This window comes from Prionailurus viverrinus, chromosome A2 (genome assembly GCF_022837055.1).
Source record: "Prionailurus viverrinus isolate Anna chromosome A2, UM_Priviv_1.0, whole genome shotgun sequence".
NCBI classification, from domain to species: Eukaryota; Metazoa; Chordata; class Mammalia; order Carnivora; family Felidae; genus Prionailurus; species Prionailurus viverrinus.
In genome coordinates this window covers 95659405-95671773 of record NC_062562.1, presented here as the reverse complement: position 1 = coordinate 95671773, position 12369 = coordinate 95659405, and the positions used below count along the sequence as shown (strand labels likewise).

General features: G+C 37.8%; 1 protein-coding gene across 8 annotated transcripts; it reads left to right on the top strand.

Annotated features, from left to right (window-relative positions):
- Positions 1–570: 570 nt before the first annotated feature.
- Positions 571–9978, top strand: MTERF1 (mitochondrial transcription termination factor 1). Of its 8 annotated transcripts, none has more exons than XM_047849208.1 (4): positions 600–623; positions 1128–1186; positions 4228–4316; positions 6579–9977. In XM_047849208.1, exon 4 carries the CDS (start codon positions 6610–6612, stop codon positions 7765–7767), a length of 1158 nt encoding a protein of 385 aa, XP_047705164.1. In that variant the 5' UTR covers positions 600–623; positions 1128–1186; positions 4228–4316; positions 6579–6609; the 3' UTR covers positions 7768–9977. The 8 variants fall into 8 exon arrangements, with proteins under 8 accessions (XP_047705165.1, XP_047705159.1, XP_047705167.1 ...); XM_047849207.1 differs by lacking the exon at positions 600–623 and adding an exon at positions 631–1002; XM_047849209.1 differs by lacking the exon at positions 4228–4316 and having other exon boundaries at positions 571–623; positions 6717–9978.
- Positions 9979–12369: the final 2391 nt, after the last annotated feature.

Genomic DNA, 12369 nt, shown 5'->3' with positions numbered 1-12369 from the left:
TTATTAATTTCTGTTGAAATAATAGCCTAAATTAGTCACAATTTCAGAAGAAGCATAGGTAACTCGTGCTGCATAGAAGTATATGAAAACTGCTTCCTAGCCTGAAAGCCTAAACTGAATTCGGACTAGAAGACACAATCCAGGATTTCCAAGGTACCTCAAGAAAGAATGAGCACCTGAGACTCTTTAGGAGCCCCGGATCGCACAAGTCTTCTGGCATCAAACGCCGAGATATTGACCCGCACTTATTAATCATGTTAATAAGCGTAATCACCCTATCACGCTGCAGTTCATCTACATGATAGCGACTTTCCCACCGCAAGTCGCTGGCAGGCAATACATCCCTGCAGCCAGCTTGGCCTCTGGCAGGGACGTCGGGGAAGTCTCGGGTTCCGCCTCCCAAACCAGCCAGAAGGCTTGTCCCCAGCACTCTCCACGGTCTCGTGCTGCCCCCTGCCGGGCTCTTCGCGTTGGGTTTACGCCACGCGGCCGCCGGGGGGCGCAAGGAAGGCGACGTCACCTGTGCGCGACCGGAAGTTAGCCTGTTCATTTCCTCTCTTTAGTTCCCTCCCCAGACCCGGAAGTAAAGGCATCTGGCGAATATTGGTACTGTCCAGTTTGAGGTCTGTGGCTAGCTGGGCCTGTACCTTTTCTTTTTAGAAGCGGGGTTGGGTGATACTGATGTACGGTGGAGTCTTTATTCCTCGCCACCCCTGGGGGAGTTGATTTTGGGGAGGCAGAGGGGAAGAATCCATGGAATGGAACCCGCGGAATTAGCTTCATTTAGCTAATAAGAACTTGTGAGAGAGCTTGGCCTTTTCCCGACTTATAAATTTTAGGAATAATGCCTTTTAAGTTGTGGGGTTGAAGACAGACCATGTACGTGAAGCCCTTAGCTCTGGTTTTACAAATCATATTCGTGATTACGCAGCTTTCTCCCATTAATACTCAGGCGTGTCCTCGCCGTTTTCTTCTCACATCTCTGAGAGAGATGCCTAGTAGGTAAGAGTTACTCATTTCACAAGAACGTTATGCAGTGTTAGCTGGGATCGATTTCTTTATTCTGTATTACGAAGTGCTGACAATATTTTGTCCCCCCCCCTTATTTATTTATTTGCCATTTTTAGGGACAGCTGTTTTCCAGACCTGGAGAAATGCAAAGTCCTCTCTCTTTAAGACAAATGAGGTGAGAAATGGATACCTGTAAAGATCTCCAAACTTCCTTTATTTTATCGAAAGAAGATCATCTAGAATTAGTACCCTGGGGGCATTGATTAACCATCTCCATTAAAAGTGCCTTTGTCAAGCGAATTGTGGAGCAGAGGAGAACGGATATCCTCTTTTATTCCTTAGGCTTTACAAGTTATGAGTACGGAGGTTTTCAGTGTATTCGTTAATTTTGGACTTTAGCCCTTGGAATAATGGTTTTGGTTAAAGACAGCAAATTGAGAGACGTTGAAATTAATTATGGAATATCAAGTTGTTTTTAATTTATCTGGTTGCACATTTGTTTTTAATAACTGGTTGCAAAATAACATTTATTAAATAATATCACAGAATTTCAGAAACAGTACATAGACCCCTTTAAACTCTCAGAGATAACAGTCATCTACCTCCCCCCCCTCCCCGTATATATTAACGTCTTACGCCTTTATATAAGTGATATTTTTTATCCATACAGTTATGCAGTTTGCCCCTTAGAATATCTTGGATATCTTTCTATTGTGTTAGTTATGCCTTTTTTTTTTTTTTTTTTTTAAGAAAACTGGGTTGTGTAGTATTATGTTACATAGATATATCACTATCAACCATTCTGTTGGTGGCCATTTGGGCTTCTTTTTTGCTATAGCAAACAATGTTAGGATGGTCATCTTTTTTAATAACAAATGTGTTTTGTCCTTTCCTTTGGATAATCTTAATGCAGTGAAAATACTGGGTTAAAGGATATGGTGGATGGTGCCAATTCCTTTCTAGCAGTGGTATTTGCAGAGAATTTCCTACATTTCCTCACATGCTCACCAGCAGTTGATAATAGGTGTCATTGTTTTCAGGCTTAGCTGAGACCACTCATACCATTTCTTCAGTCAATATATTATATTTATAGTATTGTAATCAAATCCAAATTTTAGTTGTCAGTTCTAAGTCCAGTTCGGTTCTTTTTTAAAATTTATAAATAGAATATTATTTGTAGATTCTTTAGTAATAAGTTATTAGAAAACAAATGATTCACTTAAGCAGTAAGTTTTTGTTTAACAAGTTAAAGATTTGTGGGAGCTAGTATTTGAATGAAACCTTATATTATGGATAGATATTAGGAGAATGGACCTTTTTTTTCTATTTTTTAAAATTTTATTTTATTTTTTAAATTTATATCCAAGTTAGTTAGCATACAGTGCAACGATTTCACGAGTAGATTCCTTAATACCCCTTACCCATTTAGCCCATCCCCCCTCCTACAGCCCCGCCAGTAACCCTCTGTTTGTTCTCCATATTGAAGAGGCTCTTGTGTTTTGTCCTCCTCCCTGTTTTTATATTATTTTTGCATCCTTTCTCTTGTGTTCATCTGTTCTGTGTCTTAAAGTCCTCATATGAGTGAAGTCATATGATAGTTGCTTTTCTGTGACTAATTTCGCTTAGCATAATACCCTCTAGTTCTACCCATGTAGTTGCACATGGCAAGATTTCACTCTTTTTGATTGCTGAGTAATACTCCATCTTCTTTATCCATTCATCCATCGATGGACATTTCTTTCCATACTTTGGCTATTGTTGATAGTGTTGCTATAAACATTGGGGTGCATGTGCCCCTTTGAAACAGCATACCTATATCCCTTGGATAAATACCTAGTAGTGCAATTGCTGGGTCATAGAGTAGTTCTATTTTTAATTTTTTGAGGAACCTCCATGCTGTTTTCCAGAGTGGCTGCACCAGTTTGCGTTCCCACCAGCAGTGCAGAAGAGATCCTCTTTCTCCACATCCTTGCCAACATCTGTTGTTGCCTGAGTTGTTAATGTTAGCCAGAGAATGGGCCTTTCTGAAAGAGAAGCTTCCACAAAGGCAGGGAGACAAGAATGGGGAAGAATGTTTAGGATTTGAAGTTTGAGAGGCGATAGTGCCTGTTGTGGGGTTGTAGAATAGAACAGACAGCTAGAAAGGTAGTTGCAACTCTGTGGTGAGGTTTTTATTGTTTTTTAAAATTTTTATTTATTTTTGAGAGAGAGAACATGGGGGAAGGGCAGAGAGAGAGAGGGAGACAGGATCTAAAGTGGCCCCTGCGCCGAATGCGGAGAGTCCAATGCAGGGCTTGAACTCAACCAGTTGTGAGATCATGACCTGAGCCTAAGTCATATGCTCAACCAAGTGAGCTACTCAGACACCCTGTGCGGTGAGAGTTTTGAAGGTCAGTCTGAAGATTTGTTCTCTCTAGGAGAGAACTGTAGAGGTCTTTAATCAGGGAATAGGGTATGTAATCACTTTTTTGTTTGACAAGTATACTATGGTAGCATTTTTGCATGACTGATGTTCGAGAAGCAAGTTATGTGGCTGTTACAGTCTGGGTGGGAAAGAATAGCAAAGTGTAGAGATACTAAAGAAGATACTGAGGAAGCTGAATCTACATGATTCAGTGAGTGGGGGTTGAGGAAGAGGAAGAAAGCAATCACTTTTAGATTTTTATCACGAGTGACAGGATAGTGGTAGTGATTTCATTAATCAGAAGAGGGCTAGTTTGGGGGCTGGGAAAGATGTTCAGTTTAGTTTTAGACATGTTAATTCCTGTGAAAGACATTTCTATGGAGAGCGAATTATACACAAGATGTAAAATTCACCTTCACAGATTCAGTAGAAACCTTAGTAGATTTGTGACTCCTTTGTTAAGAAATTTGGCATATATTTTCACTTTTAGTTTTTCATTAGTACAGTTACTCGTGAACTTTCTGTGGCTTGCTCAGCCTGTTTGTCATGGTGCTAATCATTTCAGGAGTTTATTGTTTAGATGGTTGTCTTCAGATTTTTGATTGTATACACTCTCAGTAAAAGAGGTTTATACATGTGTACTTCCAATGTATGTATATTTACTAATTATACACATTTTACCATACTGTTATATATATATTATATATATATAGTGGAATTTTTTAAAGGCAAAGCCAAATATAAATTGGAGTTTTACTCTTTTCTTCCTGTATCCCATTTGATCATCTTGCACCCCTTGTTCCAAAACACAGATCTTATCTACTACTGTCAGTGTTCCGAACCATTATCCAGTGGAGGGCACCCTTAAGCATCTGAAAGAGAGAACAGATTGTTGAACTGTGTGAGTAGAGACTTCATTCGTTAGTTAGAAGGAGGATCTTGTTTTTGAGTTTCTAAATTCATGCATTTTTGGAAGAGTCTGTAGTTAAAGAGTAGTATGTGGTATTATGGAGAAGAAAAGAATAGTGAACTCAAAGCATAGGGCAATCTAAAATATGCTGTTGTTGGGGCACCTGGGTGGCGTAGTCGGTTAAGCATCTGACTCTTGATTTTGGCTCAGGTCATGATCTCACAGTTTGTGAATTCAAGCCCCATGTCAGGCTCCTTGCTGACAGTGTCGGGCCTTCTCTGTCTCTGTCTCTCTGCCTCTCTTTCTCTCTCAAAAATAAATAAATAAATATTCACATTGTTTGATGTTTATTATATGAGTGTCCTTCATTTTTGTTTGAATGTTATTTGCTTCTATAGTTTGGGAATCTTTTTCCAATTCTTTGAGCATCTGTAGAATCTTATGAATACAGGAGTGTTCCCTGCCTGTAGACATAATCTTAAGTTCTTGTTAAATTGGTATAATTAAAAGGGTAGACACAGAAAAGCTTTTTTAAAAACATTTTTAAATGTTTAATATTTTTGAGAGAGAGAGAGAAAGAGAGAGAGACAGAGGACAAGCAGGGGAGGGGCAGGGAGAGAGGGAGACACAGAACCTGAAGCAGGCTCCAGGCTCTGAACTGTCAGCAGAGACCGACGCGGGGCTCGAACCCATGAACCACGAGATCATGACCTGAGCTGAAGTTGGACGCTCCACCAACTGAGCCACCCAGGTGCCCCGAGGCTTTCTTTGATACTGACTGAAAGCAGTATCTCTGAATCCCAGAGATATTAGTGGTGAGTTGGAACCATCTGTCTCTGTTTTTTATTTTATGTTTAATTAGGAGAGGTAAGAAAGGAAATACCTCCTTTAAGTGATAAGAGCCCATTGTTACTAATTAGAAATTAAGAATTAAGTTTGTTACAGCTATATAGTCTAAAAAGGAAAAAGTAGGCATGCCTGGGTGGCTCAGTTGGTTAAACGTCTGAGTCTTGATTTCGGCTCAGCTTGTGCTCATGGTTTGTGAGATTGAGCCCTGTATCAGGCTCTGCGCTGACAGTGCAGATCCTGCTTGGGATTGTCTCTCTCCTTCTCTCTATGCCCCTCCCCTACTCATGCTCTCTCTCTCTCTCTCTCAAAATAAATAAATTAAGAGAAAGTACAATTTAAAAAATATGTTATGACTCAGACCATAATTAGCTTAAGAACATAAGTCATCTGACAAATTGAATAACAGAAGAAAATTTTTCTGTTGCTTTCCTGATAAAATATTTCCTATAAATGGAAATACTCATTTTAGTAGGGACCTATGGTTATTATATATAAATTCGTAATTTTGTGCCCCATTTCTAAATGATTAGGAAAGTTTCGGTCATTTGCCTGAAGTTATGTGTTGTGAAACAGATGCAGAGAGACCTGGGTTCATCTTTTATAATGTAGGGTGGGGGAAGATGGTAAGAGTAACTTTTCAATGTTTATGTGCTCTCAGCACAGTTCCACATACGGTGGACTATGTGGATTAAATAGCCCAAGTAGATCGTTTTGAAGATAAAAATTGGTTTGGAGTAGTTGGGTTACAACCAAGGGGGCAATAGGGTAAACTGAAGGAGATTGAGATTGGGAACTGTTGACCAGAGGTCCATATAAAGCTAAGAATTAAGACTAATGATAGCATGGGTTTAAAGAGAACCCTGAATCTAGAAAAAGATGTTTAAGGTGGAAATTAGTCTGAAGAGTTGGTTTTCAGGGCTATATTTAGAGTTTGTGGAACCAGGAAGAGAGAACAGGGGCAAAGAAGTCTGGTATCTATGGGCAAAGGCAAGCCAAAAATCTGGGAAGTTGAAAGACAAGGCAGAATTGAAAGCGTTGGTTAGTAGGAATAAACCAAAGTTTGAAAACCAGGATAAAGCAGAGGTAGAGAGGGGCAACTGTTTTTGGGTAGCAAACGTAGACAAGGCCAAATATAAAGAGCAAGACAAAGGCAGGAATAATTCTGGGGCAATGATGATATTATACTTCTTTTCTTCACATTAAGAACGGAAACAGTTCCAGGCCCACAGATAATCAGAAGCAGTGACCTAGAGAGTGGGAATGCAGAGGCTGAACAACACCAGGAAAGCTGGAGCTACAGATATTTTTTAGAGAAAAGACCATGGTGCTTATAGGATCAAAATATGGGTTTTAAGCTGGTTAACACATGCATTTGTATAATATTATGTATGTTGTTTTATACAGCATTCCAAAAGGTTTGGGATATCTAACCATTATGGCACCAAGAAACTTCTTGTGTATGAGAGGTAACTTTCTCTTTGGTTCAAGAGGTTGGATGATCCAGTTTCCTGCAAAAATCCTCTTTAAATTAGTTTCGTTTAGGCTTTACAGCGTGAAGTGTGGTAATACAGACAGTGAGTCTTCAGAGAATGAAGAACTACTGAATAACCTACTTAAAATGGGAGTAGATGTTGACATGGCGAAAAAACGACAGCCTGGAGTTTTTAATAGGATGGGAACTAAAGAGCAAGACCTGAAGATGTTCCTTCTATCCAAAGGAGCTAGCAAAGAAGTGATTGCTAGCATTATATCAAGATACCCACGAGCCATTACACGCACACCTGAAAGTCTTTCAGAACGGTGGGATCTATGGAGAAGAATTATGACATCAGACCTTGAAATTATAAACATCTTGGAACGTTCTCCTGAATCTTTTTTTCGGTCCAGAAACAACCTAAACTTAGAAAATAATATCAAGTTCCTCTATTCAGTTGGATTGACCCATAAATCCCTTTGTCGATTGTTGACCAATGCCCCACGTACCTTCTCCAATAGTCTAGATCTGAATAAACAGATGATTGAACTTTTGCAAGAAGTCTGTTTGTCATTGGGTCACAATGAGCCCAGAGATTTTGTTGGGAAGATAATTTTTAAAAACCCTTTCATTTTAATTCAGAGTACCAAACGGGTGAAAACTAACATTGAGTTTTTACAGTCAACTTTCAACTTGAACAATGAGCAGCTGCTCATTCTGCTGTGTGGTCCAGGAGCTAAAATTCTAGACCTTTCCAATGACTATGTCAGCAGAAACTACACAAATATCAAGGAGAAGCTGTTTTCTCTTGGGTGTACTGAAGAAGAGGTGCACAGGTTTATCTTAAGCTATCCAGATGTGGTCTTCTTGGGAGAGAAAAAGTTTAATGATAAAATAGACTGCCTCATAGAAGAAAATATTAGCGTATCACAAATAATTGAAAATCCTCGGATTTTGGATGCAAGCATAAGTACTTTAAAAAGTCGAATCAAAGAATTGGTAAATGCTGGCTATAATTTCAGTACATCAAACATCACTCTTTTATCTTGGAGTCAAAAAAGATATAAAGCTAAATTGAAAAAGTTAAACACTGAACAGAACATTGTTCTGGGGAATTAAAAAGTATCTTATAATGTAATGATACCTCATTTTGAATTTGGGCCTTTCAAAAAGGAGAGGTTTGGTTTCTTAACTGTATATACTGTATAACCTGCAAAAATTGCTGCTAATGATCCTTCGGATATTTTACTGTAAAGATTTGTAAAAACTCATGGTCAGGATGCTCTAGTATAGTTTTTCCAGTTATCTTTTCTCTAGTTTGAATTAATACAACATCCAATTATATGATACAGGCTGTGACTGTCCTATGAATGGTAGTTTCCTGAGTGCAGGACAGAACAATATGTGGAAAGATAAAAAGTACAAAATAAGCTTTTGGTTCCTATTCAGATTAAAAAATCAACAGAGTCATTTGGATAGTTCTATTTCGTCTCAGGGTTTTGAATGGCAACTGATTTCTCCTGTTCCCACATATCTAATTGTGGCTCATCTTCAAAATAAAATGCTAGTAAAAATCGGACAAACCAGAAAGGAGGGGTTTTTATCTCAAGTTCTACATTCTCCAATTAAACCATTAGTATGTTCCTCCTACCCCCCCCCCCCCAAATTTAGGCTCAATTTACTATGGGTATATCCTGATTTTCTTTGAAGAAAATGGCAACTATGATAGGCAGAAAAATGCCCACCCAAAGATGTCAGTGTCATAATTCCCAGAATCTGAATGTGTTATGTTACACTGGAAAAGGACTTTGCAGATGCAATTAAGTTACGGACCTTAAGACAGGGAGATTATCCCAGATTATCTGTGTGGGCCCAATGTAATCATATGGGTCCTTCAAAATGGAAGAGGGATGTAATAGAGGAGGTCAGAGTAATATGATGTAAGGACTTGAGCCTATTTACTGTCTTTGAAGGAGGAAGGGACCATGAGCCAAGGAATGCAGGTGGCCTCAAAGAAAATGGAAAAGGCAAGGAAACATTCTCCCCTAGTGCTGCTAGAAAGGGACACAGCCCTGCTGGGACCTTAAATTTAGCACACTGAGACATGTGTCAAACTTCTGACATTCAGAACTATAATATAATCATTTTGTGTTGTTTTAAGCCACTGAGTGTGTGTCTGTTGTTACAGCATCAAATAGATGAATATAGGAACTAAATGATAATTAGTTGCATTATAGGTGAAGAAGTCACAAAATATGGTTCTTTTAGCATATCTGTGTTTCTTTCTCTTGTAATTAACTTTTTTTTATCCACATACCTTTTTGGAATAATGACTAAGTTACTGTTTGTGAAGACCTCTAAATGTATAAAAAACTAAATGTAAGTAATAAAGTCTAAATAAAGAAATATTTTTACCTGATAATGTAGTTTAAAGAAATGGTTATAGTTTCTATATATTTATGTTTTATGGGAATTTCATATAATATAAATAAAGAACAAGGGATTTTTAGATGCACTGACTTAAAAAATGACAAACCAGGTAATGACTTGAAGGCATTTGCAATCTAGCTCTGATTTGAACTGAAAGAGAAGGGACAAATTATATGACCTTAGCTACTTTCCACTGTTTTCCAGAGGCATTTGTTTTCTAGATATGGATTTTGAATTAAATAACAATGGTGCTAAACCTCTTAAAGCTTATTTCCTATCAGTGATACCTCCAAAAAATCTTTCATGACATGGATAGAAACATAATGCCTGTGGCCTTTTTCAAGGCCATTTTATGTCAATGATAGTCTTATAATTATTTCCAATGCACTATTTGATGGCAAGTATGGCATGGTTAAGAAAACATAGGCTTTAGAGAGATACTTATTTAGAGTGATATATCTGGGCATCATTCCTGACCAGCTCTGCACCTTTGTGTAAATATTTTAACTTCACTGAACTTGTTTTCTCAGCTGTAAGATTAAAAATTGGCCTCACAGATGGCAAAAATCAGATGATATAGAGTCTCTTAAGTCTTTTTGCAGATGGTAACTGTCCAATGATAGCTGTAATACAGTTATAATAATATTTTTAAAAATAGATTTATGGATAAATAATTCACATAACTCACCAACTTAAATTATACAGTTCAATATTTTTTATACTCCTAGAGCTGTATAATCATCACAATCTAATTTTAGGATATGTTTATGCCCCCTAAAAGAAACCCTTTGCCTATTAGCAGTAAATTCCCATTGTCCCCTCCCTTCCCTGGCCCTAAACAACCAATGATCTACTCTCTGTCTCTCTAAATTTGTTTATTCTGTAATTTCATATAAATGGAATCATACAATATGTGGTCTTTTGTGACTGGCTTCTTTCACTTAGCATCATGTTTTCAAGTTTGGTCCATGTAGCACATATCAGTATTTTATTACTTTTTATTCCCAAATAATATTCAATTGTATAGGTATAATAGTATTATTGGGAGTAAATATTATTGTTAACAAAGCATTGGTTCCCTACATCTTCTGAATTTTATGAAGTATTTTCTGAGGCATTGCTTTGGAATTTAGCAATAAGGAACCTGAGGGACGTGGGTGGCAGAAGAGATAAAACATTATTGGCATCAAAACTGGACGGCTCCATGCAAAAGAATGAAACTGGGCCACTTTCTTACACCATGTACAAAAATAAACTCAAAATGGGTTAAAGACCTAAATGTGAGACCTAAAACCATAACTCTTGGAAGAAAACATAGGCAGTAATCTCTTGGGCATCAGCCTCAACAATATATTTATGGATATATCTCCTCAGGCAAGGAAGACAAAAGCAAAAATAAGCTATTGGGACTACACCCGAATAAAAAGGTTTTGTACAGCAAATGAAACCTGCAAGAAAACAAAAAGGCAGCCCAGTGAATGGGAGAGATATTTGCAAATGATACATCTGCTAAGGCATTAATATCCAAAATATATAAAGAACTTATACAACTTAACAACAACAAAAAAAATCAAACAATCTGATTAAAAAATAGGCAGACTGGGGCGCCTGGGTGGCTCAGTCAGTTAAGCATCTGACTGGATTTCATCTCAGGTTATGATCTCATGGTTTGTGAGATCAAGCCCCATGTCGGGCTGTGCTCTGACAGCCTGGAGCCTCCTTGGGATTTTCCCTCTCCCTCTCTCTTTGCCCTCCCCCTACTTTGCCCTCCCCCTACTCTCTCTCTCTCTCTCTCTCTCTAAATAAACTTAAAAAAAATGGGCAAACTATATGAATAGACATTTTTCCAGAGAAGACATACAGATGGCCAACAGATACATGAAGATACTCAACATCACTAACAAGGAAATACAAATTAAAACCACAATGAGATATCCCCTCACGCCAGTCAGAATGGCTAGTGTCCATGTGTTGGTGAGGATATGGAGAAAAGGGAGCCATTAATGCACTGTTGGTGGGAATATAAATTGGTGTGGCCACTGTAGAAAACAGTATGGAGGTTCCTCAGAAAATTAAACATAGAAATACCATATGATCCAGTAATTCCACTACTAGGATCAGCATATATGAAATAAATGATACCTGCATGTTGAGTTGGTGTGGGTGGGGGAAGCAAGCATAATTTTAAGTGTTAAGCTTTACATCCAAAAATTATTAAAAATCCCTTCTCCAGTATTTGCTGTATTCTCTTTATGGCTAATGTAAATAAAATATAAAGGAGCATTTAAAAAAAGGAGGGATCCTAGGCCTATATAGAGAGGATATATATATCATATATGTTGATCCTCAACTGGCCATGATGTCTCCCTCTGGGATGACAATGGGTGATATAACCCATTACCTGGGATGGCAATGGGTGATATAACAGCAACAGTTTTGGCCAGGGAGAAATGCGGGATGCGCAGCAGTACAACACAGCACATCTCTGGGAAGCTGGGAGGGACAACCTCTTTGTAACAACAAATGGATAATGCCTGTCAGGCAAGATTAGGATGTCATACTTTAGGTATGTATACCTTCTTTTAGAAACTTCAAAATTATAAAAATTATGCTTTTTAAAATTATAAAATTTTACATTTTAAAAAAAAATTTTTTTTCAACGTTTATTTATTTATTTTTGGGACAGAGAGAGACAGAGCATGAACGAGGGAGGGGCAGAGAGAGAGGGAGACACAGAATCGGAAACAGGCTCCAGGCTCTGGGCCATCAGCCCAGAGCCTGACGTGGGGCCGAACTCACGGAGCGCGAGATCGTGACCCGGCTGAAGTCGGACGCTTAACCGACTGCGCCACCCAGGTGCCCCTAAAATTTTACATTTTAAACAAAATTTTAATATTTTTTTCATGAGTAAAAATAAAATCTATGTTTATAATGGGAAAAATGGAAAATAAATGAAATACAACAAAGAAAAACTATAGTTTTACTTTTCAGAGATAATTGATTAGCATTTGGGGACTTCTGCTTTTTTTGTTTTTTGTTTTTTGCAGAATATATCGTACATGGATGTAATATGAGTAGGTATGTGGCATATATATTTAAATTGAGATCAAACTGTATTTTATAAGTTGCTTTTTAAAAAACCTGATAGATCCTGAACATACTATTTTTTTAGTAATCATTTAATTACAGAATCAATTAAGTATTCACCTGTAACACAATTTTTAACATTTGCATGAAATTCTGTCATTTGGATGAGGCAGAATTTCTCTAGTCAGTCCCCCTCTATTAAAC

Excerpts from the sequence above, each read along its gene's own strand:
- MTERF1 (XM_047849203.1), top strand. The coding sequence starts at position 6,541 with ATGCATTTGTATAATATTATGTATGTTGTTTTATACAGCATTCCAAAA.